The sequence below is a fragment of the Brachypodium distachyon genome, chromosome 3 (genome assembly GCF_000005505.3).
Source record: "Brachypodium distachyon strain Bd21 chromosome 3, Brachypodium_distachyon_v3.0, whole genome shotgun sequence".
Classification (NCBI taxonomy): Eukaryota; Viridiplantae; Streptophyta; class Magnoliopsida; order Poales; family Poaceae; genus Brachypodium; species Brachypodium distachyon.
This window is the reverse complement of record NC_016133.3, coordinates 2,023,357-2,035,591: the sequence shown is the minus strand read 5'-3', so window position 1 is coordinate 2,035,591 and position 12,235 is coordinate 2,023,357. Positions and strand designations below refer to the sequence as shown.

At 43.7% G+C, this 12,235-nt stretch overlaps 2 protein-coding genes across 3 annotated transcripts; one reads left to right on the top strand and one right to left on the bottom strand.

The window, feature by feature from the left end:
- Positions 1-883: 883 nt before the first annotated feature.
- On the bottom strand, positions 884-8,325 carry LOC100832357. Its single transcript, XM_003574152.4, has 8 exons — positions 7,571-8,325; positions 7,344-7,469; positions 7,058-7,255; positions 5,239-5,466; positions 3,938-5,086; positions 3,107-3,442; positions 2,289-2,799; positions 884-1,949 (listed from the first exon to the last, which is right to left on the bottom strand). The coding sequence occupies exons 1-8, from the start codon at positions 8,174-8,176 to the stop codon at positions 1,171-1,173; spliced, it is 3,933 nt and encodes a 1,310-aa protein (XP_003574200.1). The 5' UTR covers positions 8,177-8,325; the 3' UTR covers positions 884-1,170.
- Positions 8,326-8,556: 231 nt separating this feature from the next.
- Positions 8,557-11,653, top strand: LOC100836573. Of its 2 annotated transcripts, none has more exons than XM_014899932.2 (6): positions 8,557-8,773; positions 8,891-8,970; positions 9,074-9,135; positions 9,213-9,722; positions 10,213-10,303; positions 11,124-11,653. In XM_014899932.2, the coding sequence occupies exons 1-6, from the start codon at positions 8,605-8,607 to the stop codon at positions 11,208-11,210; spliced, it is 999 nt and encodes a 332-aa protein (XP_014755418.1). In that variant the 5' UTR covers positions 8,557-8,604; the 3' UTR covers positions 11,211-11,653. The 2 variants fall into 2 exon arrangements, with proteins under 2 accessions (XP_014755418.1, XP_003574214.1); XM_003574166.4 differs by having other exon boundaries at positions 9,065-9,135.
- The last annotated feature ends 582 nt before the right edge of the window (positions 11,654-12,235 follow it).

The following is a 12,235-nucleotide window of genomic DNA, read 5'->3' as shown; positions in this document are numbered from 1 at the left end:
GCGGAGCGGGGTAGGGGGTGGAAAAGCAGGTGAGGAGAGGAGGAAGTAGGACGGTAGGTGGGCCCCACACGGCGTGGGAAGGAGCGGGGTGGGGGCAGCTGTGGAGTGATTACTAACGGTTAGAAATGGTTGCCAGTTCAAATGGACGGACGAGATACGAATGGTGTAGTCTCTATGTCATGCACGCAATCCTGATGAGTTTGTTTTCTTTCTTCCGCCTTTTCTGCTATTAGTGGGGCGGATTTTCCGAGGAATGGCAACGTATTTTGTCTTTATCAGTAGTGGGTGGGAGGCACACGGAAGAAGTCACACGAAAAGTTGAGAGAGGAAGAAGTCACAAGAAAAGTTGAGTTACTAAAAATAATAGAAGTAGCAAATAGTCATAAAGTTCGTAAAGAAATGCATTTTCACCTTTCAAAAAAAAGTGCATTACCACATGCGTGCAAATACGAGTATTGATCTGCAAGACTGCGAATTGCTATTTCGAATTTTGCACAACCCATTGCAATGCCATATCTAGAAGTTACGGAGTAGAAGCTTGCAAAGAAGTACTGCTGGGCTGGCCCTGCGCAGCAGGCACGCAAGCGTTGCTGTGCTGATGGGGCGTGCGGTCTGGGAGCTGGTGCGCGATTGGCTGGCCCGTAATTTGCATGGAGAAAATGAACAATTTTTGTTTCCGATGCAAGAATTCTTCATTAAACTAAGATATACCATTAGGAAAATACACCAAGTAAATGAACGATTTTTGTTTTCACTAAGGGAGTTCTATGAACCGAGATTACACGTATCTATACGCTTTTTAGACATAAATACATTCATATTTGAATAAATTTGAGTCACTTGATATGGGACAAAAGAAGTATATTTTTTAAAGAATGCACGATTAGTAACTAGCCAGCATTGCTAGATAAGAGGTAAATCCTGTGAAAAGAATCTTAGCAGTATAGTCAGCCATTCACACAATCGTCGTACATGCTCATACTGATGATACATATGGCTAGCAGCTACTCTTTCTGTTTTCGGGGTATTGGCACAACGACGAAAAAAGAATTACGATTTGATATAAATTAACCCTACCCTCCGCCCGCGTGGAGCTGAGGTAACAAGCAAAATTAGTCCAGCTCAAATGCTCTAGTGGCTTTTGCATCTTCATGAATGGACTCGCATGTATCACTGTTGTTGGAAGGGAGCAAACGCGGCTCCCAGCTGTGCCTGGCAGAGGGAGTAGGCCTCAGAACTCAGTTTCTTCTGGAACCGTTCTCTCAGGTTGAGCTTCACCACAGTTTGCAGGGCTCGCGTGCAAAATCTACGCACTTCTTGGCGACGTGACTTGTTTTCGGGCATCTTTGTGAGGATCTCTTGAATCAGCTCGCACAACAGAGGCAGATGCTTCTTCAAGACCTTTGATGCACTCGCGACGTCTTCGCTGACCCAAGATTTCAATATGCAGTCCACTAACTCTAAAGTCTGAACTCTTCGGTATTCGGCTTTCGTGCTCCCAGCCTTCTGTAGAGCAAAGCCAAAAAGCTCCCGTCCTACCCAGGGATTCCTGCGGACAATCTCCTTCACAAAACCAATCTTCAGCCGCGATTTCTTGTTGTTGAAGTAGTCGTTCAACATGAACTGGAACTTATCAAACACAGTTGCAAGCTCCTCCTTGGAACAACTCTTTGAATTGATGATCTTCAGAATCCAAAATGTAGCATTTTGGGCTGCAGAAGCAACTGCTTTGTATCGTGAACGTGATGCCAACTTTAGAGCCTTCTCTAACAATCTTTCGAGGCTAACAAGTTCAAGATCACTGCCTTTCGGGCACTCTTTTGCTTTGAATATCCTTTTTTGCAATATACCACCAATTCGTTGCTTGAACTGCTCGCTACCATCAGCACTATGTGAATTCACAAAAGCTTGCATTAAGAAAGTATACACCTCCAGCACCAGGTTTTTTCCTGTAGAATTAGGACATAGAAGGTTAAAGAAAGCTACATGAGTAACTAAAAGCCAGATTGATAGAAAAAAACAGTAAGATAAGCAAAATACAAAAGGGGCATCATTTGATTCTGTTTTCCATTGGATGTTCAAGTTCTCGAGGCTATAATCCAAAAAACAAGGAAAATGGTCCAGAAATTTTCCTAATCATGGTCCTTCAAACAGCATTCTACAAGAATATGCAAGCTAAGGAAAATGTCAACACAAAACAAAACCATGCTTCTGAATCCACCAGAATGGCAAAAAACACTAATAACTTGCATAAACCGAACAAAATTAAGTGATGACACAAAAAGTACCTGGATTCCTCTGAAGATATATCTCCAGTAACGTAAGCACACGGAGCTTGAATCGCATAAGTTGAGATTGCTGGGTTCCACTACCAGGTAGATTGTTGCGCTCCTGGAAAATCCTCGCAATGTACGGATCAATACGGAACATAGCATCATCATCCATACCATCTGAATCATCTGAATCTTCCCCACCTTTGCTACTTTCTGCAGCATCCCCATATTTTGCCTCATGGTGAGCTGTTTTTTTCAAATCATCCTGAACTACTTCATCTGCCGAATCATCTTCACTTTCCTCATCTTCCATTTCCTCATCAATTTCATCTGTAGCATCATCAGCATCCCCAGCATCTACGTCTTCCATTACAGTTTCATCATCATCTTCAATACCAACAAGAGTGTCATCTTCGTCATCGTCGCTATCCGTTTGACGACGAGAGCCTTTCAAATCTATCTTCACTACTCTCAACATATCAAGGAGCCCTGTCTCTGTAACCTCATCACAGAACACGCGGAAAACCTGTTGTTTCAATTAGAAAACGAGAATTTGTGTTAGGAGAAAAAAACTGCAAAGAATTGTAGTAGTGAATGACAAAAGGTTGAGGACAGCATATCTGAGTGCTAAACTGATTTTTCTACGTTTCCATTTCCACAACACAAAAAAGGAAAAGATAATGAAAATATATTATGCAGAACGAAGAGAGAGGAGGCTCGCTAAAATTATTAAAAGAACTGCATGTCCCTTATTTCTTAGTATCATCGTCTAACATAGGATGTTTCAATACAAATATTGCAAACATCTGACTTCTAGAGGTATGTATACTTGCCTGCTCAATGGTGAAACACACAGGGCCAGATGCATGAGGCAAAACAGAGAGAAAAGTCTGCACAAGTACATCCATAAACTCTAATGGTACATCCTCATTAGACTCCTCTGATCCATGCTCATCTGATTCCTTTGAACCGACCTCAAGAGATTCCAGCCCAGTTGAATTGTCACCCTGAGCAATGGAAGGAAATGTTTTGTTGCAACATATAATCACATCAATTGCAGCCTCCCAATACTCATCTGGATGGAGAAGAACTTGCAGCAGCAATTGAATAAGGAGATAACGTATCACATGCATTTTGGTTGAATCCAGTCCAGGCCCGATTTTTCTTTCCTGATCATACAAAAAGGAGTCAGAGAAATTAGATAGGACATCCAGAAGGAATATACGTAACATCCATGATACTTTACAAAACTGCTAATTCAAACTAAACCCCAGATCCCAGTTTTCAACAAGTATAGCCAGAACGAAAGAGGAAAGTAATGAATTCTCAACGGTGCAAACTATCACTGTTGGTAATGCATTGTCGATGGTACATGCAACCAATGTTATCAATGGTACAGACTATCAATATTAACTGAAAAGATTTTCTCAATCAGTGCTCTAAAATACAGAGAAGTGGCATTATTGTGTTCAATGATATAACTAAAAAAATGTTCCACATAAGGCCATCTACAACGGAAGAGAAGGTACTTTGTACTAAATCTCCGACACTTACTATGGACCGGAGGGAGTAACATATTTGATTGTCATCTTCGCAGACTGATAAGAAAAATAACAGAATATACAGCATGTACTCTATGAACAAAACAGGAAACGCTCACGAACCTCATGGAAAAGTGCAGATTCTGTAGCCAGCGTTTTCTTGAATGCATCGTCATCGTTGCTGCTCAAGGTTCTGAACAGCGAAACCGAAGGAATGTTGCATACCGTGTTAATGAAATGCATGAAGTAGAAGCCCAAGTCGTTAGACTTAACCTCATTAACAACATGTAAAGCCTCATCCTTCTGTGCATCTTCTAGTAATAATTGAAGTTGTCCGATGCATTCATTACGAAGTGATGTCGATATAGCTGCCTTTGGCCATTTGAATTTCTCTTGCAACTCAAATGACGTCACCTCAGTCCCTAAAGAAGCTGAGAACAAACCTTGGACCGCAAAGAATTTCAATATCTCAGTTTGCACTTGAAACTTTTCTTCAATACACTTGGCCATTTCGGAATCTGTCAGTGAACTTCCTTTAGATGTAAGCTTTAAATTTTTCAAGACAAAAGGAATTGTATTCACCACCCAACTCTTCAGAAGGTCAGCATTGCTTTGACCAACAAGGTCCTTATCTTCCATTGAGCCACCTTCTGAATTCTCGTCAGTTGTCTGACTTTGGTCAGATGGTTCATCATCAACAGAACCTTCATCCACAAAGAGCGCCATCAAATTTTGCACAAGGCACAGACAATCTTGACCATTATGGAACTTGGCTATCAACTCTTTGACAGTTTTTGTTTTTGTCAGGCTGTCAAATCTTCCACCACTATACTTCTGCAAGTTAACAATGACAGCAACACAGCGATCATTGTCATTCCTTACTGAACTTACTAATTCTTTCAGAAAATGTTGGCCAGCATTGTACAGCCATGATGATGCATTTGACAGAATATCCATCAAACCAAGAACAACTTTGCTGGACAGAACTATTTGGATAGATGATGGTGACAGTCTTGGAAGGAGATCAAGAATTATATTAAATGCCAAATGCTTCCGGTCATGAGATGAAAGTAGCAATGAACTTTCAATAATAACCTCACAAAAACTGCGCAGATTCTTTTTTGAATCCTCAGAGGAGCTGTTTTTCTTATTCTTTTTGTGCTTTTTGCTAGAACTGATGTTACTTTCATTCTGAGAAGCTTCATCCCGGGTGAGCATGTCCGTGATCACATGCCATAGACTATGAATACGTGGAAGACAAAATGCTGATTCCTGCACAGAGTTACAGCAAACATCAAAAGGATGGCACAAAACATAGGGCATTTCAAGAACACGAGAAATGCAAACTACATATACTGATTACTTCAGACATTACATGTTCAGATTTGAAATTCGTCCTGAAACTGTAAGTTACTCAAAATTACCTTAAAACAAGCAGCAACGGATAGAAGATGCTCTTCTGTGAAAAATTTATCAGGACTGAATGGATATGGCAGAAGTTTCCCAAATATGTTCCTCTGAACATTAGTTCTTTCTTGGAACTTCAAAGCCAAAAAGAGTGCATCTGGATCTCCAACACCAGCCGCTTTGTTGAACCAATCTTGCACAGCAGGAGATTTGACAGCCTCAGATAATACAGCTTGATCTGGCAGCTGCAACACATAGAGAGTTAAGAAAAAATTGAATCAATCAAGTGGTCAAATGTTGGAACCATTCACAAACGACAAATGTACAAAGAATAGTCCCTCAATCCCCATGTTTGCCAAATGATAAATAGAATATGCAATCACTACAAAATTCATGCAAGCGGAGTCCCAATTGCCATAGGCAAAACGGATTGCGTATGTTGATGCTGCAGTGCCAGATTTACTTTTACTGGGAGTCCCAATTACATGGTAGCTTTCTTGAAAAACCCTTTGGCAAATGGTTTTTCTGACTTGACGTATAAATATAGAAAAGTTTCGACCCGATCCAGGGGGCATAGTAGCCCGTGAGAAGCACATAATAACCGAAAGGCAAAAGCAAAGTTGGTGGCATCTTTACAATCGGGATACAGCTGTATAATAATGAAAGTATAGCGGTAGAACACTTCTTCGTGCCTCCATATTAAAAAATACAGGTTCAGAAACAAATAATTTCCAAATTTAACTAATACTGGAACAGGTAATATATTTCCTTGTTCAACAAACCATGAAGATTTCCTTTCATGACTCTGTAATAATGGCATTATTTTTGTACAAATAAATTTAAAAGCAACCAAAGATTGCAAAAGCAACATACTAACACTGCAACAGATCACGAAGAACAAAAAAGGGGGGGTTAGGATACCACAGTGGGGAGCACTAGCAGACTTCTCTAGCGCTCTGAACATACAAACAGATTCAAGACAAAAAAAATGTTGGCCATACCTCGTTTTATGGACAGAGGACCAATGAAGGAGTATGGTAGGAGAGGGAGTATGTTACGGGAGATGTATGTTCTGTACCAATCATCAATTAAGCAACGAAATAGTCAAAGAAACAAACTAAACCCTCGAACCTCTCACCCTCGTCATGGGCAAGCCCTTTCACCAAATTGTTGAACCCAAGCACCCTATCCCAGTCTTTGGACCTCTACCCCTCTACCCTACCCAAATCATCTGGTCATGGATCAAGTCCCAAGGTCCAAAACAGCTTGTTTTGACTTTTGACTGGTAGTGGTACTTTACTGCTTAGCACTTTAAGTACTTTACTTGGTTTAAACACAGTCCAACTCAGTGTAAAGGCAACCTCGCCTTGTGAACCTCTATCAAGCGAACAGGTAACCATCCTGGTAACACATTTGTTGTACAGCTGAGCAGATTGCATGCTAACACGTGATTCAATCTCCTCACAAAAAAAGGGCGGCAATTCAATCAAGGGTTGAGATTTATTGCATCCTATATACCAGTTCCATCTAAAAAGAGCTACTCTATGAGGACTGTTTCAATATGATTTTTCATGCGTATTTATTGCAAAGAAATTTCAGCAGTTGAGTACTTGAGTTAATCGACTCTTTACGAATAATTATCAAATTTTAGTGGCAAAAATATGTTCCTCAAGTCCAGCACCAAATAGCATGGACCACCACCACTGCTGCGGTATTAAACTTTCGACTAACACAATAAACCCTTCCATAGTATGCATAATATTTCTGGTTCTACAAAAGGAATAAAGTATCTCGTTATAATAAAAAAACGCTCGGTGGTGCGCCGAAGGTTTGTACCTTCCTAGTGAAATCCAGAATCAATGCAACTGCAGGCTCGGTGAGATATCTTTTCTTATTTCCAAGTTGTACAACCTCGCTAATAAAATCCTTGACAATAGGAGAACATTTATCATGTGTCCACTGTCCTGACACCCTTCCAGACCTTGCAAGTGATCCAAACGCAAAGAGGCGCCCTAAAAGGTTGTCCTTAGCTTCCTACAACAAAATGAATATTGAAAAAGTTAAGTTGACGTCACAATAGGACAGAAGAACTATGCAGCTAGCTAATCATAATGCGAGTTACCGGTCCTTTCATCGAAGCAGAATATTCTAGCAAATTAGGTATCAACTTCATAACTGCTTCAACGCTGATAGCTTGAATTGATTCGAGCACAACTGCAAGACCCAATGCAAATCCTTGCCTTGCATACTGCAAATAAGACAACCCCAAGCAAAATAATCAATTCAATTGTATCCGAGTAGTCATTACAGAACATCAGGTCGTCCTAGACTCAGGAAAGCATGCCTGACCTCTCTAGAAGAAGAGATACCACGGATAAGCCGCCGGATGGCATAACGCACCGCCGGAGCACAGTTATCCAGACCATCCTCCTTCTCGGCTTCCATCTGTGAGGGGCCATCACGATCACCCGCTTGCTTCTCCTCCTCCCGTGCAGCCTTCTCGTAGGCCCTCTGTACCTCCCGGAGCTCCGCCACCAGCGCCTCCGCGGCAGCCTCCCTCAGCGACGCCTCGGGCGATGCCAGGTCCCTAAACACATTCATATGCAGCCCCGGCCCCGCCACCACCGGAGCGGGCGGCGCAGGCACTGGCACCACTGCCGCCGCCGCCGCTAGCGGAGCAGCAGCAGCAGCCTCCTCCGCAGCCGCGGGCTGCTCCTGCGCCGGCGGCTTGGGAGCCGCGTCGGATTTCTCGGCGGCTTGGCGGTGGCGCTCCTTATCAAGCACCTTCCGCTGCTTCCTCAGCTCCATGGCCAGCTTCTTCTTCTTCTTCGCCGGCACTTCCCCGCCCATGCCCTTCGTCTTCGCCGGGGCCTCGTCCTGCGACGAGTCCGAGGCGGCGGCGGCGGCGGCTTCGAGATCGGCGAGCGCTGTCGGGGCCCTCTTCTTGCCAGCCATTGGAGCGCGCGCTGCGAAGCTCGGGCCAATTGTGGGAGCTCGGGCCGCCGTCTCCTGGGGTTTATGCCGAGACAAGACGAGACGAGACGGCCGAGCTCGGAGGAGGGAAGGAGGCAGAGCTTACTAGGGTTAGGGTTTTTGCTTCGACCCCCTCCCTGTCCGTCTATAATTTTTTTTATAGAGCCGTTAGCCAAAGCCCATCACCGATTGCCGGGCCCTGCATCATTGATGGAACCCATTTATTCTGGCCCAAGCCCGGTAAGGCCCACGCATGGAACACTAGCTCTATCCTCTATGACAGGTGCCGTCCACGACAGCGTGGCCCCCCGGCGCGTGATGAGAACGCTGGACGAGGCTGGCCTGTGGGGCCAGGGAATAAAGCGGCGAAGGGAAAGGGGAAGGGCAGGGGAGACACTGTGGCCGCAGCAATGGCGGACAAGCCAAGCCGCGCGCTGGTGCTCTACGCCGCCGGCCACGCCGCGCTGCTCCCTGCGGCGGCGGCGGCGGCAGGAGGCGGAGGCGGGAAGAGCCACCTCGACGCCTTCGCGTCCCTCGCCTCCTGCGGCTTCCTCTCCGTCCGCACCCCCGCCGTCAACGGTACTGATCCAGCCATCTCCGGCTCTCCCCGCTATCGCGCTCTGCTCAGTTTCGTTTTCCTTGTTAGATTATACAGACACTGAGTCACTGAGGGGTTTCTGGTTTTCCTCAATCTAGATGAGGGAGATAAGAACAGTGCCACGATTGTCGAGCTGGCGCAGCTGCTCGACGTGTACGATGCTCTCTACCCTGCCAAGGTGCGATCCTGCTTTTCCTGGGTTTCATCAAGATGAAGTCATTGTGCTAGGATTTGAGTATATAATGCTGATTATGTTTGTTGTTACACGGTAGGATGCACAGACTGGTCTAGAAACTGCCCGGGTGGATCCACAGGAGCTAGTAGTTCCCAAGCTATCCGAGAGGTTCGATGTGTGATTTGTTGCATTACTTATGGGTTACGTGATCCATTTTCAAGGCTAACTCGCTGCTGAAAATTCAGGTTTATGGGGATGAGAGCTGCCATGGTCACCAATTGCCCTGATGTTAGTTCCTTCACGGCGAATCTTGGTTTCCATGTCTTCAGAACTGAAGACTTCGTTGCTCATTCCGGTTTGGGTGGCAGCTCTAAGGACATTGGTATAATCAATCGGGCATTTGGTCTGCTGGGATTTTCAGAGGGGAGTGTCCAGGACGCGTCTGAATTCGATCTAGTGTTTGTGCATGTTGCAATGGAGAACACTGCCAGCAAGCTGGGGAAATTAGGAATGAAGACGGATCTCAACCGGCTTGACAAATTGGTGGCTGCAGTCATGGAAGCTGCACCAGTCAAGTCAGCTATCGCTGCCCGTGTTCATGTGTCTGTGATCTTGAGCTATGGATCGGCTACTGAAAATAAGGAAGAGTCCTGCCTCATATTGAACTCTTCAACCGAAACAGACTCCGACTTGAAGTTACTTCACCCACGCCAGAGCTATACTATGAAAGCAGGACGTACATTGGATGATGTCAGGTAGATATTCTTCTTGTCTAGCAAATGAAATTCACAGTAGATGCCTTCGAATTCTAGCACGGTGTCTTCTATAATATCCCATCTTTCATATACACAGGAAAAGGTTTGTTTAGAGTTTGCATGCATTTTATGTGAAGTGAATCAATAGACTTCCAAGTATATCTTGAACATCATCCTATAAATATTACTTTATACAAAATGACTGGGCAATGGCTTAAACCACAAGGAAGAACCACCTCATATTTTCCTTGATATATGTAATAGCAAGTGGCATCTTTTCAGTTTTATCAAGGTTTTTTTACAAAATTTATTATTAAATGCATGATGATACTGAAAGGATATTTTCCCAGTAGGTGCTGCATCAGTCTTATACTCGACTACTCTAGTTATGTTGTTTTAGTATCAGGCACACTAAACCGTGGTGCAGTGTATTGTCAGTAAAAGTACATCTGTGTCTTGAACAAATGCCCTTATTATGCATGTTTTGCAGGAATCATCATCCAATGCTATTGGCGCAGTGGCAGGAAGGGGTGACACGTTCTGATTTGGCCAAAGGGTTCTCTTTTGAGGAATTTATAAAGGTTTGCATAATCCGCTGGACATAATGTTTGCCTTACATTTGCAGATGATTTTCCAGTCGATTATAATTCAATATGAAGTTATAAACATGAGCCGTCACCCTCTTTTTAGTCTTGTACTGGTGTCGGCATTAGCAACATGAGGGCACTTGCTTTTAGAAGATAAATTTTCTGGATTAAAAGTAGCTATGTAGTATTGATACAGTAACTCACCACGGCCGTTCTGGCGTAAAAAAAAACTTGATAATTTTGGACTGGGGCTATATTTTCTTTGCTACTTGTTGAAGTTGGTTGTTTTGATTCATGTGCATGCTATTGCATAGGAATGACCAGCGGTCCAGCGCTGTTGATTGGTCTTTTGTTGTAGAGCTGTGTCTAAAAGCTTGATATGTAGGCATGGACCATAAAATAATTCCTCATTTACACGGTACAATTTGCCAAAAGTTCCTGGACCGAGCATCTGGTTAGTGTGGTGAACTTTGACATATTGCTGAAATAATGCTTGGTAAAGTGTATCATAAGATAGCCAAGATTTGTGCTGCACACGAGAATGAGTATGCTATACAATAGTAAATCGCAGTGATTGTTTTATTCCTGTATGTGGCTACTGAAGGAAACAAAAATGTACAGCAGACACTATCACACTTGTTTGCCGCAGTACTACCTGCAATACTATTGGAATAACATTTTTCGCCATCTGTGTAGTCATGCTATAGGTCCTATGGCTATAGATTCTTTTCACACATGTGTTTTCCCATTTTGGTATGTATTCATGTTTCCTTTGAAGGATATAACTAACTTCAGTGTGTGATGTACCCAACAGCGCGGCGGAAACTTTGCTATGCTTGCTGAGCGCTTTCTACATGAGGTGGCATTTAAGCTCTGGAAAGCACCCAAATATGGAGCCTAGTTCTGTCTGATGAGGTGCTCTCTTGATAATAATGTGTGGCATTAACATAATAAAAGGGGTGGTAGAAGAGGTACTTGTTTTTGAAATGCAAGCTGCGGATGTTGCAAATAGATGAGATTTGAAGTGAAGCCTGTTCTCCTAAGGTCCTCCTGTAGCAGTCATATTCAGCAATAGTACTGAAAACTCCCAGACATCATTATTAGTTACTCACTTTGTGGAGGTTTTTTACAAGCCTTTCAATGCAGAGCTTTTGTGGAACGATGCAATCCTTCGCTGAAACTTTCCTAACATAGCAGCTGTTTCTGCATCTTGCTCGGTGTCGAACGCACTAATACTATGTGACGATCAAAAATGTAATCTCCAATGTTACTGCTGCAAATGATGACTGGCGGCGGCATCAGTTTTAACAATTAAAAATTTCCAGAATGGGTTTTCGTGCCGAACAATAAAGGCATCACCATTTTTCCTGGTCTGTAGATTGTTATCCGTTTTCCATGTACCTTCAGATGTACACACGCTTCCATCAGCTTCGAGGTTGCGAGATCTTGCTTCTGGAGTACTCTACTCTGCTGAAAACCAGTGATCTGAAATCCTGAAGGGTGTTTCTATATGTGCCAGCAAGCACCGGGCTTCATTTCTGCTGACCGGTAAATTCCTTCCCATCTTTGCTGGCGATGAAGTTCATTTTCTTCCAGCGTTGCAGCAGAAGTTCCAGCGACGAGCTGCAGTTGCTGACAAACGCTTGGTAATTTCAAAGGTGATTCATTCATCTGAATCTGAATTTCTTGCGAGTGGAGGAGGCCAGTCGTGCACTCCGCTCCAGATTCCAGAAGGCGATTTGCAGCCTGATGAGTAAGTAGCTCGCACGTCGCCGCCATAGAAGCTCCATTTTATTTTCAGGCCATGTGTGTGTGTGATGACGGATGAATGGGTCCTTGGACAAAAGAGAAGGGGGCGCGTTCTACATTTCTACGTGCGCATGTGGTCCATGCCAATTGCTAGCGCCCATTGCCGTATTCTCTGTA